Here is an 18708-nt window from a genome sequence, read left to right as displayed (position 1 = left end):
GTTTTTCATAAATGCTACCTTACAGAAACAAGCATAACTCTAAATTTTAGAGTTTGTTTTTAAAGAAAAAGCATTGCTAGCCATTAAAGAACACAAGGGGGGTCTATTTATCATTCTTTTACCCAAGATTCACACAGCTTTCACACAAAATTCCTCCATGTTTCAATATAATCTAGTGCGAGGTAAATTTGGGGTAAACATTGTGTGACTCTTGGATAAAAATATTAATAAATAGACCCCAAGGTAACACATAGAATATCATCAACAAGTTCATTAATTTCAGTAATTTAATTCAAAATATGAAACTAATATATTATATTAGCAAAATTCAGTACCTCAGAAAATTAGAATATTACATGAAACCAATAAAAAATGATTTTTAATACAGAAATGATGGCTTACTGAGAATTATATCCATGTAAAGTATACACTCAATATTTGGTCAGGGATCCTTTTGCATGAATTACTGCATCAATGCAGCATGGCATAGAGGCGATCAACCTGTGGCACTGCTGAGGTGTTATGGAAGCCCAGGTTGCTTTGACAGCGACCTTTAGCTTGTGTGCAATGTTGAGTCTGGTGTCTTTCATCTTCCTCTTGACAATACCCCACAGATTTTCTATAGGGTTAGGGAAGTTTGCTGGCCAATCAAGCACAGTGATACCAGGTATTGGTACTTTTGGCAGTGTAGGCAGGTGCCAAGTCCTGCTGGAAAATGATACCAGTATCTCCATAAAACTGGTCAGTGGGGCGAAGCATGAAGTGCTCTAGAATTTCCTGGTAGAGGGCTGCGCTCACTTTGGACTTAACCTCCCTAGCGGTATTCCCGAGTGTGGCTCGGGGTTAAATTTCAGTGGCAAAAGCGGTAACCCTGAGCCACACTCAGGGTACCGCCAAAAGCATTGCTGGATCCTGAAAGAGGGGTTACTTACCCTTTCCCCGGGATCCAGCGATCTATCTGGGCAGTGTGCAGCGGCCGGATCTTCCGCCCGATGCTCTCTGTGCCCCGGCTTCCGTCTCCTGCGACGTGACGTTCGCAGGGGGGTTGAACCGGCGGCAAATTCAAAACGTTAAATACACAAACACACTGACATATTGTAATCCTATTGGATTACATTACTAAAATAAATTGACCTTAGCTTGCCCCCCAGTGCTTTCTCCATTGCCCTTCCTGCATTTTTCCTTTACCTTGTGTCTGGATACTGCAGAGCGACCATGGCATCAAAAAAGCGCGCTGCCACCTCAAAAGCGGTATATGACCTACTGGAAAACAGTGACAGTGATACAGAATCACTTGCAGAATGGAGTGATAGCAATTCGTGGGGAAGTTCGTCATCGGACGCAGAAATCAATTTTAGCGATGATCCTGCTACTGTGCCCAGCGATGTGCAGACTTGGTGCTCGATTGACTGCGGTACAGAGCACGTAGCGCCCCCAAGGTTCCCGTTTACTGGAGCACCTGGTATCAAAGTGGATGTTGAGGATGACAACCCCTTGGCATACCTCCAACTCTTTTTGACCAAGGAGATTATTGAAAAGATTGTTGTGGAAACAAATCGGTACCAGGATGAACAAGCTGCAGTGCATCAGAGGTTTTCAAGGAGCAGGATGTGGGAACCCGTGACCAAAGAGGACATCTGGAAGTTTCTGGGCCTAATTATTTTGCAGGGAGTGGTGGGGAAACCCCTGCAAAAGTGGCATTGGACCACCAACAAATTACTGGCCACTCCTTTTTTTGGCACAGTCATGTCAGAATACAAATTTTCGCTTATTATGAAAAATTTGCACTTTACATATAAAGTCGAATTTGACGAGACTTCTCATCCAGCTCCAAAACTCAAAAAGATTTGGGACATTTATCAAATCATTTTGAAAAATTTCCAGCAGTCTTATGTACCAGATAGAGACATTTGTATAGACGAAAGTCTAATGGCCTACAAAGGAAGACTCAGCTGGATACAGTATATTGCGTCCAAGAGAGCACGCTTTGGCATAAAGTCATTCATGCTATGTGAATCCAGCTCTGGATACATTTGGAATTCGGTCCTGTACACTGGGAAAGGAACCAAATTCAATGAAAGGTTCAGCAGTTATGGAATGGCAACCGCTTCAGTTCTTACGCTGATTGAGCCATTACCGAATCAGGGGTACTGTGTCACCACAGACAATTTTTATTTGTCCCCAGAACTCTATGAGTTCCTTCTTCAAAACAAGACGGATGCGTATGGGACCGTTAGAGCTAACCGGCGTGACATGCCCCCAACCTTTGCCAACAAAAAGCTCAAGGCAGGAGAAATAGTTGCCTGGCAGAAAGGCAAAATGGTGGCACTGAGATGGTGTGAAACAAAAGATGTGTGCCTAATGAGTACCATTCACAACACCTCTACTGTCATGGTACACACAAAAGGTGGAAAAGATGTAATGAAACCACAACTGGTGATGGATTACAATAACACCATGGGAGGTGTGGACAGAGCTGACCAGGCCATGACTTTTTATCCAGCAATGCAGAAACAACAAAAAAAATATTGAGTGACAGGCCTGTGGTTCATGCGGAAAATTGTTTTGAAAATTGCCGAACTGATATTTCTCAGGCACCAAACACCAATGGCAGTAAATAGACCTGGACGCTGTGCTGCTGGTGTTGTGAACCCCGAACGCCTGACCGGTCGTCACTTTATGGACCACATTCCACCAACGGAAAAGAAGCCTGCACCCACAAGGATGTGTGTGGTTTGCTGTTCCAAACGTGATGACACTGGAAGGAAAATCCGTAAAGAAAAGAAAAAAAGAAACGCGGCACTACTGTCCTGATTGTGACGTTGGACTTTGTGCTGTACCCTGTTTTAAAATTTTGCATACCCAGGACGTTTACTGAATATGAGTACTAATATTGCATCCTTGTCTGGCCAAAAAAAAATGTCAGTGTTTTTGATTATGTTATTTACTATAATTTATTGAATAAAAAGTTTTATTATTATTATATTATTATTTGTTATTATTTTATAGTTATTTATTATATTATAATTTAAGACGTTGTGTTTCAAACCTTATCATACCCGGGATGTTATAAAGAATAACGCACAGTAAAAAAAAAAAAAATCATATATAAATAGTTGGTTTGGGCTGCTCATCCTTAAGAATTACATGCAAAATAATGGTACCACTTTCAGCACCTAAAATCCAAAATAATCATACGGCCAGGGAGGTTAATAAACACAGTGGACCAACAACAGCAGATGACATGGCTCCCCAAATCATTCCTGACTGTGGAAACTTCACACTGGACCTCATGCAACTTAGATTCTATGCCTTTCAACTTCAGACTTCAGAGTCTGGGACCTTGATTTCCAAATTAAATGCAAATGTACTTTTATCCGAAAAGATGACTTTGGACCACTGAGCAAGAGTCCTGTCCTTTTTCTCCTTAGTCCAGGTAAGACGCTTCCAAAATTGTCTCTGGTTCAGGAGTGGCTTGACACAAGGAATGTGACAGTTGTAGCCCATGTCCTGGACAGGTCTGTGTGTGGTGGCTCTGACACCAGCAGTAGTCCGCTCCTTGTGAATCTCCCCCAAATTCTTGAATGGCCTTTGCTTCACTATCCTCTCAAGGCTGCAGCTATCCTTGTTGCTTGTGCACCATATTCTACCACAGTTTTTTCTTCCACTCAACTTCCTATTAATATGCTAGGATACAACACTCTATGAACAGCCAGCTTCTTTAGCAATGTCCTTTTGTGACTTACCCTCCTTGTGGAGGGTGTCAATGACTGTCTTCTGGACAAAAAAATGCCAAAAGCTCCTAAACTCAAGTTTAGGAGCTGTAGTGTACATGAAGCCTTAGATGTAATGTCTTATTGCGTAGGGTGAAATTTCTCCACACATCAGACACAATAGAAAAAAGGTCAGTTACACAATGTAAACAAATAACCATAAGACAGCTGAAATGATTAATTGTTGTACTACAAAATGACAGGCTGATGGAATGTCTTCTTACAATCGGAGCTTTATGGGGGAGTAATAGGTTACTATTTCCCTCCAAAATGAATCACATGCCCCATATAGGATTGGTTATTATTTCTACTATTTTTCTACTATTTTAAGAAAAGCCACCAATTAACCACTTGCCTACTGTGCACTTAAACCCCCTTCCCATCCAGGCCAATTTTCAGCTTTCAGCGCTGTCACACTTTGAATGACAATTGCGCGTCATGCTACACTGTACCCATATGAAATTTCTATCATTTTTTTCACACAAATAGAGCTTTCTTTTGGTGGTATGTAATCACCTCTGGGTTTTTTATTTTTTACAAAAAAAAAGAATAAAGAGAGAAAATTTTGAAAAAAAAAAAAGTTTTTCTTATTTTCTGCGAGTAAATTTTGAAAATAAATTTTTCTCCTTCACTGATGTGCGCTGATGAGGCGGCACTGATGGGCACTGGTAGGCTGCACTGATGGGCACTGATGAGGTGGCACTTATGGGCACTGATGAGGGGGCACTGATGAGGAGGTACTAATATGCCGCACTGATGAGCACTGATAGGCGGCATTGATAGGCGGCACTGATAGGCGGCACTGATGAGCACTGATAGGCGGCACTGATGAGCACTGATAGGCGGCATTGATAGGCGGCACTGATAGGCGGCACTGATGAGCACTGATAGGCGGCACTGATGAGCACTGATAGGCGGCACTGCTGGGCACTGAGAGGTGGCACTGCTGGGCACTGAGAGGTGGCACTGCTGGGCACTGAGAGGTGGCACTGAGAGGTGGCACTGCTGGGCACTGAGAGGCAGCACTGATGGGCGGCACTGATGGGCACTGAGAGGCGGCACTGATGGGCACTGGCGGGCAGCACCATCAGTGCCCACACTCAGTGCCCATAGTGCTGCCAGTCAGTGCTCATCAGTGCCTATATGAGCAGGCACTGATGGGCACTGACTGGCAGCACTATGGGCACTGATTGTGGGCATTGATGGGGGGCACTGATGGCGGGCACTGTGGGCACTGAAGGGGGGGCAATGTGTGTATGTTTTTACCTTTAGTAATCAGGGCACTGGTGATCAGTGCCCTGATTACACTGCTGTGTGTCCCCGGCGGCTAACGGCTCCCCCTCCTTCCTCACACTGCAGGCTCCGTGTGAGGAAGGAACGCCGGCGATGAGAGATGATCTCATATGTTTACATATGAGATCATCGCTCATTGGATGGCCCGATCACGTGGTGAATGGCCGCTGTGATTGGCCATTCACCACGATCTGTGATCGGCCGTGTCCAAGGGACACGGCCGACACAGATTTTCCCCGCTGCGCGCTCGCGGGAGCGCGCGGGGGGCATGTCACTGGGAGGCCGTATAAAGACGGCCTCCCGAAAATTCAAGTCCGCGCTGCAGCCGTATATAGGCTGTAGCGCGGATGGGGGGAGGTTAAAATGACAGATCTCTCAAGAACTTACGCAATTATATATTATTTTATAGGCTTGTTACACTAAATTGAAACTGTTCAAAATAGTCTTGTTAGATAACCCTTCCTGTGCAGCAGATGTGGTGGAGATCACGGAGCCTTGATTCACTTACTGAGGCGATGTCCCAAACTGCACATTTACTGGACGGAAATTATAAATACACCTAATATAGTGTATTAGGTCACGATTTGAAATGACCCTAAACAATGTCTGATGGGTATTCTAAGTGATTTACAGATGCAAGGGTTTACTAATTAAGTTATTGCTAGGGCTTTATTTCAAGCATGCATATTTATTTTATCACATTGGAAATCAGCATGCTTTCCCATGCTTAGAGAATGGATAAGGCACATGGGTGAAACACTTAATGCCGGTTCACACTGTTCCGACTTGTCAGGCGACTTGGTCGCCTGACAAGTCGTGCTCCATTCTGTGCAATTGGAACCGCTCTAATAGGAGAGACTCAAGTAGGTTCCTGCACTACTTTTGGGCGAAGTCGGAGCGACTTGCATTGACTTCCATTATGTGAAGTCGGTGCAAGCCGCGCCGAAGTCGCGGTGCATGGCGACTTCATTAAGTTGCCCCGAAGCCGTGTCGCCATAGTGTGAACCGACACTTAGACTTGAGCATTTTATTTATCAATATACAGGCTGCCCAGATACATTAGAAAAAAAATATAGGCTCAATGTATGGATACTGCTGAGCTAAACCCAATTGATTTAGTTTCAGGCAGACTCCTTCCAACCATTTAGGCAGTTTTGAAAAATATACTTTTACCATTCACTTTCTACTATGAATTATTATATCTGTTTGACAGGTATTTGAATTATTTTTATTCCTTGTTATGAGTTTAATTTAATAACGGATGAGGATTCTATTCCATTTCTAGATGCTAGTATTATAATAAGGGAAGGCAGATTAGTTTACTTATCTGTAAACTAAACCTATGGATCAGAACCAATTGCTACACTATTCTAGTTTTCATCCAATTTGTGTTTTTAAATCAATTCCACGCAGTCAGTTTATGAAAGTAAAATAGGTGGTAACGGACGAGGGAAGGTTGGAACAGAGGTTTTTTTTTTTATTATACCTGGAGAGTGCAAAATCTGAGCAGCTGTGCATGGTAGCCAACCAGCTTCTAACTTCAGCTTGCTCAATTAAGCTTTGACAACAAAAAAACTTGAAGCGGATTGGTTTCTATGCAGAGCTGCACCAGATTTTTACTCTCCAGTTTTAGTAAAACAACCCCACAGATTGAATGAGATGTAGGAGAGATTGCAGAGCAGGAGATATTCCTTAAAGTTCTTGGAGATTTAGGCTGAATTCACACTTATGCAAATTGGATGTGGATTTCCCCGTATTCGGTTTGCATGACAGGAAACTGTGACCAGCTCTACATTGAGCCAGTCCACACAGCTCAGGGGCAGCAGCGGTCCGCACTGGAAAAGGGTCCTGTGCGTTTTGGCTCTGTTTCAGGTCTGAATTCAGACAAAAATTCAGACCTGATTCACACCTGAAATGGTGAACAGGGACGTGCCGGACCCCCTGCTGTGAGCTGTGGCCGCAGCTAGTGTGAACTCAGCCTGAGCGATTAGGATTGCTTCATAATACAGGCATATCTAGGGACGTAGGTGACAAAAGGATAGTTTTTGTTTAACAATTTCATCTCAAAATATAAAAATGACTATAAAAAACATTAGTCATTACTCAGGAATTATTTCCTAGAACTAGAAGAATTTAGCTATCCCCTTATTCCTTCTTATAGGAGAGGACGGACAATTTATAAACATGTACAATCAAATTTGAAAGGGGTAAATTTTGCAGCTTTTGTAAAAAAATCAACCTCACATGTTGGTAAAGTGACTGAAATGGGTGGTCGAAATTTTTATGAATGGCGCAGGCCATTTTAAAGGGCCATAGTGCCAAAAAAACTGTCATTATTTCTTTATTGAATTCCCCTCAGTATGCTTTGACAACTTATTGGATCTTTTAGGAATATTGTCAGATGAACATACATAATGTACTTACACCATTCATTTTGAATACAATTGCTGCATAGATGACCGCAGACACAGCCATAAAGACCAGTACTGATAGAAACCTAAGAGCTTCTTTGTGCAGCTTCACATTAATGGGCTTGTTGTAGAGAATAAATCTTACAAGATCTCCCTTTGCTGTATTAAATCCTAAAAAAAAAAAAAAAAAAATAGAGCTTAGCAAATATTTTTAAAAAATTACTGTAATTGTAAAACTTTTTTGAACTATCAGTGGACCTGAGCTCTAGAATATATGCAAAACTGGGCTGTAAATGCAGCTATCCCAATGATTCCAAAAGAAACCTGTTATAACATTTGTGCAAATGTCAGTATCTATTTGCACATGGGAATGTGTTTTGATGAACACCAAAAAGTAAAAACACACAATACCTTATTGCCTAGGTACAAATACCTTATTTGTAGATCTAAACACTTAGTAGTCTTCATTCCTTTCTGTTGGTAGTCCACAAGCAAACCCTTGGTTTGCTCATAACCGTCATTCTGCATGTTATTCTGGCACTATATATTTCTGTTATTATGTTTAATACTAATATTTTCCCTGCCTACTGCGTGAAAAGTTGTGTTTATATTGAAATATTAGCCATTGTAGTCTGTCTGTACTTTGACTTTGTTTTAAACTGGGAAATAAATAGATCAAAGAGGGCATGGGAAGTTTCACTTTAACAATGTAAATGAAATCAGAAATATAACAGTTATTTTAATCTCTGGTTAGATTCTTGCCACACAATTGCAGATGTTGCTTAGGCCAGATTAAAGTGCATCACTAAGCAAGACTTTCTTTTAGTTTTAGATGTGGGGAAGAGTTAGGCCCTTTGTTTAATTCTTTATTGATATAAAACAAAAAAGAGTGCACCAATCTCAAATCAAATCTTCAATAAAAACTATTATTAAATGACTTCAAATATTTACAAAGATACTTAAAAACCAACAAATAGAATAAAACACAACATCTATACAGATGCGGACCCTTAAATCTCCAAGTGCAGATGACCAATTGTAGGACTCATTAAGCAACCATCTGACACTGTCCCGGTTGTGCATAGTGATGATGAGTTTTGAGGAGATGACTACCCTGCACACAGTAACCCTCTAAATAATCTTTTTACCATTCATTAAATATCAGTAAAGCCATTTCTTTGAACCCCCTGGCTGTCACAGACATACTCTTGACTCCAACAAAAGCAGGGTGTTATAAACACACTATGGGGTTGATTTACTAAAACTGGAGAATGCAAAATCTGGTGCAGCTATGCATGGCAGCCAATCAGATTCTAACTTAAGTTTATTCAATTAAGCTTTAAGAAAAAAGCATGGAAGTTGATTGGTTTATATGCAGAGCTGAACCATATTTTGCACTCTCCAGCTTTAGTAAATCAACCCCTATGTGTAAGTTTCACAAGTCATCTGTTCATATGGAAGTGATCCAGCAGCTGTACAGGTGTTGGATTGTATCCATGGACCCCCAGAATGGACTCCCGCATAACCCTTCCTTATGCCATGTTTACCAGGCTCTGCCACCCCACCTGCAGGCCTGGCACTGGCATAGCAAGTGCTGTCGGTTAGAGGGGAAAGAACGTCCATTAGCTGATCTCCTCTAGCTAGCAAGAACCTGGAAGCGATGTGTATTACATCACTACTGGTTTCAGCTGTCACTTTCCCCAGCCGATGTGCCTGGGTAGGAAGTGAATAGAGCAGGGGTATTGAAAACCTTATACAAACAGATCGGAGGGTGGGAAGCACAGTATGTCTGAATGGAGGGCCGGAACTGCAAGATAGTGATTGCTTCTAAGACCACTCATCATCCTAGCAGCCATTTGTTTGCTTGTTAACCTTAAGCTCTCCATCTAGAACCGTCTCGCCTCCCCCTGTCAGCTCTGTGAGGATTACAGAGTGACAGCTCGGGGGAAGAGAAAGCTTCTAAACTGCAAGACCGCAACGGTCTGAATGGGACAGTGACACGGTCCGCCAATTAGTGATGCCTGGAAAAAAGCATGCTCTGTATTTCATTAGCTTTAGTGGAGGACAGGGGAGACATCAGAGGTAAAGTTTTAGTAAAGAGAACCTGTAACCAGGGCTGAAACGGGGGGGGGGGGGGGGTAGGAGCAGAAGAGACAGAAACCCTGGGCCCAGCAACTTTCTGATGTGGGGGTACAGGTGAAGATGACTTACAGTGCTGCCTGTTGCCACTAAAGTAGTGCTTCAACCTGGACTTGTGTGATGAACACTGCTACAGTACACTGTTGAAGTCAGAGCTGAAGCTGTGTACCGAGTGGACTCCTGCATCCGGCACACTAAAAGATGCACATTCACTTCCCTGTCATTCCGGCATGACGTCATTCAGATGCCAGGAGGCAGGATGGAAGAAAGAACGGTGTTGGCGGAGCTGCGTGGGAACTGTGTGCAACTTTGCAAGTAAGGCATTGGGCTGGCAAATCCTCCTTCCTAAGGCAGTTTAATGATGTGTGTTTTTTCCTGTAAACTGGCTGCTGCAGTGGTTAACTCTTTGGGGAGGCTATTTCCCTAACAACGCTCTTAGTAATATGCAGCATGAAGAGGTTATGTACTGCCACTGATCACTGATGCATTAATAACTAGTGGCAGGTAATTACCCAATTTGTGATGCATTAGTGTCATCAGTGTCAGTGTTCATTAACCCCTTTTTCTGCAGCATGAAGGGTTAAATAACACTGACACTGGAGCCAATAATGCTGCATAAATGGGTAATTAATTGCCACTGGTCACTAATGCATCAGATTAACCCCTTCATGCTGGATATTAAAAATACACATTTTTAACAACCCCGATGCTTAACTAGTGGTATATTTAGTACGTTTAAAGTGGTATTAAAGATCTGGCTTTAAAAAAAAAAAAATAATAATAACAAGCATGTCATACTTACCTGCTCTGTGCAATGGTTTTACACAAAGCAGTCCTGATCCTCTTCTTTTCAGGTCACCCGGTGGCGCTCCTGGCATTTATCAGGGTATAAACTGCAGGGCCAGCTATATCCCACTCCTTCAAAAATAAGGCTTCAATAGCCAAGCTGTCAAATTTAGAGACTGTACAGCAGGGTGGAATATTGGACCTTGAAAGAGTAGGTCCAGATGCAGTGGAACGGCCCAAGGCCTTGTCACTGCCAATCTTTGGATTTGCGCATACCAAACCCTCCTCGGCCATGCCAGAGCTACCAGGATTACTGGTTTTCCCTCTAGCTGGATCCTGCACAACAGACACGGTATCAGCTGCACCGGAGGAAAGGAAAAAATCAGGGAATATTCTTTCCAAGGAGTCACTAAAGCATCCACTCTAACCGCGAGTGATCCCTGGCCCTGGACACAAATCTCTTCAACTTGTTGTTGAACCTGAATGCCAACAGATCTACGTCTTGAACCCCCCAGTGTATGCAAATTGATTGAAAAATCTTGGCATGCAAGGACTGTTCCTCTGGAAACATCTGGTGACGGTTCAGAAAATCTGCCTGCCAGTTCTCTATTCCTGGAATAAAAACTGCTGTCAGGCATGGCACAAACGTCTCTGCCCAGGACAGGATGATATCAACCTCTTTCTGGGATGACTGACTTTTTGTGCCTCCTTGATGGCTGATATAAGCCACAGCCATGGCATTGTCGGATTGCATGCTGACAGGGTGACCCTGAAGTCTGGGCATCCAGTATTTCAAAGCCCGAATGACTGCTCGGATTTCCAGAACGCTAATGGGGAGACCTTTCTCTACCCAATACCATTTCCCCTAGACAGTGGCTTCCTCAAGAACCGCTCCCTAGCCAGAGAGACTGGCATCTGTAATCATCACCTTCCAGGTTACTGGAAGGAAGGATTTTCCCTTCTCCAGATTTATGGTCACCAACCACCAATTCAGACTCTGACGAACTCTTGGTACCAGAGACATGGATTAGTCCCGAGACTTAACACTTCTGGTCCATGCAGACAGAATGTTGTTCTGCAAGGGTCTGGCATAGAATTGAGCATAGGGATTTGCCTTGAATGCAGACACCATCTTCCCCAATAACTTCAAAGTAGTACAGAAAGATATCTCAGCCTTACTATGGACCGAACCAGATCCTTCAGGTCTGTGACCTTTCTTGTTGGCAAGAATACCTTTGCCTGTACTGTATCCACAAGGAAACCCAGATATTCCAGATGTTATACCGGCTGTAATGCTGACATTGCCAAGTTCAGCATCCAACCCAGAAATTCTAGGAACTGTACTGTCTGGAGGACATTTCCGCTTAGAGCCAAAGCTGATCGATCTATAAGTAATAAATCTTCCAGATATCCAATTACAGATATCCCTCAGGACCTTAGAACAGCCAATACTGAAGCTCTCTCTGAACACTCTTGGAGCCATGGCTAACCTGAAGGGCAGGGCCACAAACTGAAAATGATAGTTTTCTACTGCAAAGCATAGAAACCCCTGATGAGCCTGGAATATAGGCATGTGAAGATATGCATCCTTGATGTCTATGGATGCTAGGAATTCCTCTCTAAGGCTATGACTGAATGAATTGACTCCATAAGGAAAGTACAAATGTTTAAAAACTGGTTTAGAGTTTTTAGATCCAGAATAGGTCTCATATCCCTATTTGGTTTGGGGATATGAATAGGTTTGAGTTAAAACCCCTGAACCTTTCATTCTCTGGATTATCACCTTTTGGGCCCTCAGCTGGTCCAACGCCAGAAAGAGAGATCTTCTTTTTAGGGGATCTGTCAGTATACTCGACTTTACAAACTGAGGATGCGGGAACACCCGAAATTGCAGTTTGTTCCCCTATGAGATGGTGGAGATAACCCAGTTGTCTTTGATCGTTTAGACCCAAACCTTTGAGAACCGAAGCAGCCTTCCCTGAAGGCTTGTTTCCAGACCCGGATGGCTGAGACGATCACCGCCATCTGGAATTAGAAGCACTGGTAGTATGAGTCAGGGCCGGCCTTAGGTGTTCAGGCGCCCTGTGCGAGCTAATCCTGTGGCGCCCCCCCCGCGTATTTTCTTGCACCTTTTTTGCACTTTATTTGACTTTTCTTTTTTTATGATCACTATTAACTTAGCCCCTCTTACATCAGAGCCCCCCCCACAAAGAGCCCCCCTTACATCAGGATTCTGCGTATATGCACTGTCATCAGAGCAAACTGTGACATTTGCCGTATGGAGTCTGTAAAAGCATCAACTGCAAAACATAAAGTGTGAGGCAGATCTGACAGGTCTTCCACAGACTCTCCTTGAGAAGCAACTGTCTTGGACACTCACTTCATACGGTCTTTTAAAGACCGACAAACTCCTATGGCTGCTACTGCTGGTTGCATCGCAGATCCTGCAACAGCAAAGGAGGCCTTCAATAAGGATTCCAACTTTTTATCTGCTGGATCTTTAAAAACCTGAGCATTATCCACAGGGCAGGTTAAACTCTTGTTAACCGAAGAAATGGCAGCATCCAGAGTGGGTATATTCCATTTCTTAGTAAACTTTTCCTCCATAGGATACAATAGAGAATATATTTTAGGAGGAACAAAAAATCCTATCAAGATGATCCCAATCATACATTTTGTCAGAGGACTATGAGGAGGGCGCAATGAGCCTAGAGAGGAAAAAGAAACTTCGGCCTTCTCTAAGGAAGGAAATTTGTATCCAGACCAGACCATTTCAGTAAGAGACGGAACTAACAATCTCTGGGTTTGAGAGGCTGATAAAGACTCCTCTGAACCTGACTCCCCAGAAGTGGAAACCTCAGCTTGACCTTCCAAAGGGTCATCATCATCTACTTCTTCAACATCCTCTGCCCAATCCTGAACTGATTCAGAGAGTGGCTCAGGTAATGGGGATCTATCACATTTCCTCCCTCCTTGAGATGTTGCAATCATGCCAGCAATCTTACCCTCAAGACTGGCTAATGATTATGCCAAATCATCCTTAGTGATGTAGGTTGCGGCAGAAGCACCTGGAGTAGCTACTATGCCTGACAACCATAATGGCTCAGATTGGCTAGTTGCCTCTGGCTCTTCAGGGGGAGTAGACACAGAGGAAGCACGACTAGGACCTTCAAGGCCTGACGGTGGCATTACAGTGCCCCTTCAAATTGTGCCTCCCTCAGCCCTCTTTCGGGCAGACATTTCTTTATAGCAAGACAAAATTGAAGTACTAACTTCAGTGTACCCAAGGCTTGTGGCAAGCTTATACAGCTTATTACACACAGCACTGATTACCCCAAAGATACAGGACCTGTTTGTGCCAGTGACATACACCCACAGTGACTCAAGCAAACCCAGCTGCTGCTGCTCTGTGTCCCCTTCAGGCTCTGACAGAGGCCAGCGCATTGGAAACAGTTCCTTATAAATCACGCCTATTTATGCTTTATATCGCATGCGGGGCATGCTACATGGCGTCCACGTGCATGCCAATCACGTTCACACACACCCTTCATGCAACGTACGTCTATTTAATAAGGCAAAGATTCATGTGCGCGCAAATGGGCCTTCGCCACAGACATGTGAGGGGATCCACACCTGGATGGATGCTGTGTTATGCTGTTTTTCAAGTATGTATTTATAAATATTTTATCAAGAAAACTTAACTGATGATTTTGCATGAGATGCTCACCATTTTGTATTTATGTCTTGTTTGATGAACAAGGCTTAGTAAACTGTTGCCAAACTTCAATCCTACTGTAGCACGTGAATGGACATGGAAAATTGGTTACTAGTAAGATTGTATTCTTTAGCACTTCAGTGCTAGCTGTGAATAATTTTATTACATGATGTTTTTATTGCTGTCTGTTTCTCTTTTTTGGGGAAATGTATTACATTATTTGCAATAGTCACTATTGTTACAGAAAATGAGGGGGGATCCAACATTTAGAGTTGTCCCAAAAACAAGAGAAAAGGAGAAATCTTCAAGTGAGTACATCGGTTCTGGGAAAAACTGTCTAAGAAGAAAATTCTTACTTCAGTGGTTTAGTAGTTTTCCTCTGTACCAAAATTTCTTTGGGTCCTCAAATCAAAACAAAGTGGGACTGTGTAGGCAGAAATAACATTTGTAATAGTTTAAAAAAAAAAAAAAAACATAATTTTAATGTAAAGATTTCTAAGAAAGACTTAGTTTTGTTGTAAATCACAACATTATAAATAAGCTGGGTTAAAGACCCACAACCATGGAAACACAAAGAAAGGAAGAAATTGTGACATAATAAAGAACAGTGATTTCTGATGTTTAAATTCTGTCACCCATGCTTGGAGAGAGTCTGGATGCGACAAAAACATCTGGTAGCTGACGCATTTCGGCTATATTCAACTGGTGCCTTTCTTAAGGACTTTACCAATTCTAGAAAAAAAAAAATACAGTTATCTAAACAGGTACTATCACCCCATACACTCCATTAGGGAGGGGAGACAGTAGGGTATGGTGCAACTTACACTTCATAGTTTATACAGGAATGCCTGAATCATACAAAGGAACATCTTCTTTCCCCTCAGTCCTAAATTAGGGGGTCTAAGATGGGGCACCTCATAGGTAGTGAGTGGGGGAACCTCATGTCAGGAATACAGACTACCTTTCAGACCAAGGAGCAACAGGAATCAGATACAATACCTTTATTTTCAACCTTGAGGAAAACGCTAGAAAAAAAAAATCTGCATTACACTGGCACATCAGATCTTTTGAACGGTACATCAGTGAGAACATTAACCCTATTTGGCTAAGAATACAAATTTTGGACAACATAACTAATCAAATGAAAAAAGACTGGGAGAGCAAGTTAAATGACTGCTCACGTAATCTGATGTTGCTACTGCAGGAAGAGTACCAAAGACAGATCAAAAGTCTAGATGAAGACATTAAACTCCTATATACTCAACTAACTCCTCTGAAACCTATCCCACTTTACAGTGAGCAGGAAAAGAAATTCAAAAAACATCTTGATGATTTTAGTAAACAGATACTTAGGAAAAAGGAGAAAAAATATTGGAGAGACAAGAACGCCTTTAGCCAAGGCAGAGCGTATAAGTGGAATAACACCAGGAGATTTCCTAAGAATAAACAACCGTATGGGAATAAACAAACTGGAAATGTGGGTAACAGCTACTCTTCCGATTCTTCCACCTATATATCAGGACCAGAACAATCCACCACCAGAAGGAGAGCCCCCTTTTAGAAGTCCCTTATTCAAGATTCGCAGGCAGGCAAACAAGGAGGAGAAGATCAAATATGCATGGATCATGAAGGGGGTGATATGAGTGGCCCAGAGCTGTACAACACACAGGGACCAGTAAGGCATGCCCCCCCCCCCGGTAAAACCACACAAAATATTTACGAGATCAAAGAGAAACAAGGATGAGGACCCTTTTAACACAAGAAGGTTTTTTAGGGAAATCCAACCAAAAACAACAGTTGAAAATACCCCCACAATCGGAGCAACAAGCAGCTAAACAAGGGGAGAGGAAGGACTAACCATCATTAATCTTTCATCCCATGAACTAATGGAAGGTGAGCGGGAAGTTCTATCATTGGGTCTTTCTTATTGCCCAAACCGTGATATTGATAAGTTTGAGGCTATCAAGGATATTAACCTGTTCGCAAGGAATTCGATGTTTAGAAGCATGTATAATAAAAGCCCCCCCTAGCACTGTACAGGACTTGGGCCTGACGGCTGCTGAGTTATGTGCTATCAGAGACCTCAACTTAATGCTGCAGGAGGGTGGCCTTGATGACACGACTGAGTCACATGACCCTGGGCACCTGGGGGAGGAAAGCGAGGAGGACCAAGAGGAACCTACTAACCCCACATTCAAGAAAAAATCACAAACATTTCCCTCCCTCAACCTAAATCCGGCGATAGCGTTGTTCGTAAGACAAACCACAAAGGATGAGAAATTATGAGAAAATCATAAAATGGATAACCTAACAAAAGAGCAATGTAGATCACTAACAGAACAATGATACTATCACTATTAAGCCTTCTAACAAAGGGGGGAACAAAGTCCTGATGGACAACATCCATTATAAGACTATGTGCTTAAAAATCTTGGAAAATTAGAAATGTTATAGAAGAATCTCCCCAGTCTTGATCGAGGCCTACAATCAAGAATTCTATAGGAAGGTTGACAAAGCTTTCAATAAAGGGGTGATATCTCAAACACTCTGGGACTTCATACGGACCGAACACCCACCCCAACATTCTATGCCCTCCCTAAGGTGCACAAGGACATACAAGATCCTCCTGGTAGGCCTATCGTCTCGGGAAATGGCAACATATCAGAAGCCACAAGTCAAGTCATCGATGCCTACCTCAGGCCGCACGTTACCAACCTTTCATCTTACATTAAAGATACCATACATTTCCTACAGATAATAAATGGCATGGAGATTCCCAAAGACGCCTTCCTGATCACCGTGGATGTGGAATCCCTATACAACAACATTCCACACGATAAGGGCCTGACGGCAGTTAAGCAAGTCCTTGGTCAACAAAGTCTTCATGATGAAGATTTCAAGGACTTCATTGTGCAAATGTTGGAGTTCATCCTTTTCCACAATTGCTTTTTGTTTGCAGGCTCCCACTATCTCCAGGTCTGTGGCGTAGCGGGACCAGCTGTGTCCCATCCTATGCCAACATATAGCTGGGGAAGTGGGAGCAGGATTTTTTGGCCGACGAGACAAACCATTTGTACTCCTGCCATATCATGTTATGGCAGAGGTACATTAATGACATTTTTATCATTTAGAATGGCCCAGAATACCTGACTGAGGAGTGCCTACAAAAAATGAATCAAAATCATTACAACATGTTCTTTACTATGACATATAGTTTGGACAAAGTGACCTTTTTGGATACATGTGTCTCAAAAGATAAAAACGGAAAGCTAAATACCACACTATTCAGAAAAGAGACGACAGGAAGTACGATACTTCATGCCGAGATCTTCCATCCAACTACCCTAAAGAAATCAATTCCATACAGTCAGTTTCTGCGAATTAAGCGAAACTGTACTACGTTTGACGATTTCCAGAAAGAATCAGACGCACTCACGAAGCGGTTGCTCCAAAGAGGCTACACAAAAACCTCTCTAAATAAAGCCTATAATAGGATAAAGTTACAAGATCGGCAGGAGATCCTGTTTCAAAAGGGAACCAAAACAGGGCCCACTAAAGAAAAGGAGAAAACAAGGATCATTCTAAGATACACTAATCAACATCAACGGTCAGAGTTTTAGTCCCCAACCAACCGCCTATCACCTTTGGGAGAGCCGGATCTCTCCGGGACTCCGTGGTTCATAGTGAGTATAAAGAGGGTCCTAAAAAGGATCCATGTAAAGTTAAAGGCACTTTCCCTTGTGGAGGTTGTATGCAGTGCAGGGTCATCTGCAGGTGTACATCAAAAACGTTACCCAATGGGGAAACATTCAGGGCTATGCACTTCGTTAACTGCAAGACAAAAGGGGTCATATATCTCATGGAGTGCAAGTGCGGCACATTTTATGTGGGCAAGAGTTTGGCAAGAGAGTCAACAAACACATGCAAAGCATGGCGGTTGGAAACTTCTATCTCCCGTTGGGGATACACATTGCACACGCTCACAACTACAGGATGCCAAGGGTCACCTTCATGGCCCTGGACAGACTCCACATACCACTGAGAGGGATAGACTAGAATAAGACCCTACTCCAGCGTGAGATGCGCTGGATTAGGCGTCTGAAGGCCACCCCCCCCCTCCCCTGGCCTCAACGAGTAACAAAGCTTCTGTCCTTTTATTGAGGGTTTTGCCTCAGGCAAGACAGACTAAGGATAAGTCAGATTACATAAAATTACCTCAGTATGCAAATTCCTAGCCTATATTCTATTTTCTTGATCATGCCTGCTCTAATTAAATCCAAAAGGTACAGCCATATAAGGTTTTTTTTTTTTTTTTTTTGTCTATGAGTCCCCCTGATTATTTTGCCCTGTTCTCTAGATAAATGCTTATTTTATCGCTGATCATTATGTTAAAAAATATAAAATAATTTTTGGTGAAATTTATTGATGTGATTATTTTGTAAAAGTGATGCTTTAGCGTGCACTTCTTGTGTACTACAGTATTGACTGTTCTTTTCCTGTAAATGCAGGGATGCCTGATGTATGACACGGGTCCATGAGAAAATTTCCCGCCTCCGTTCCTAAATTTGCACCCGACACGGAAAGCCCCATT

General features: G+C 42.7%; 1 protein-coding gene across 1 annotated transcript in view; it reads right to left on the bottom strand.

The window, feature by feature from the left end:
• LOC309551114 (putative cation-transporting ATPase 13A4) overlaps nt 1-18708 on the bottom strand; it is a 148783-nt gene that overhangs the window by 64449 nt on the left and 65626 nt on the right. Inside the window, exon 11 of the mRNA XM_082251560.1 lies at nt 7491-7648. Coding sequence (XP_082107686.1) covers nt 7491-7648 — 158 coding nt within the window. The remainder of the gene's footprint in view (nt 1-7490; nt 7649-18708) is intronic.

The sequence above is a fragment of the Pelophylax lessonae genome (assembly GCF_965119305.1).
Source record: "Pelophylax lessonae genome assembly, chromosome: 3".
Lineage (NCBI taxonomy): Eukaryota > Metazoa > Chordata > Amphibia > Anura > Ranidae > Pelophylax > Pelophylax lessonae.
Note: the sequence above shows the minus strand (reverse complement) of the source record. Positions and strands in the feature narration are given on the sequence as shown.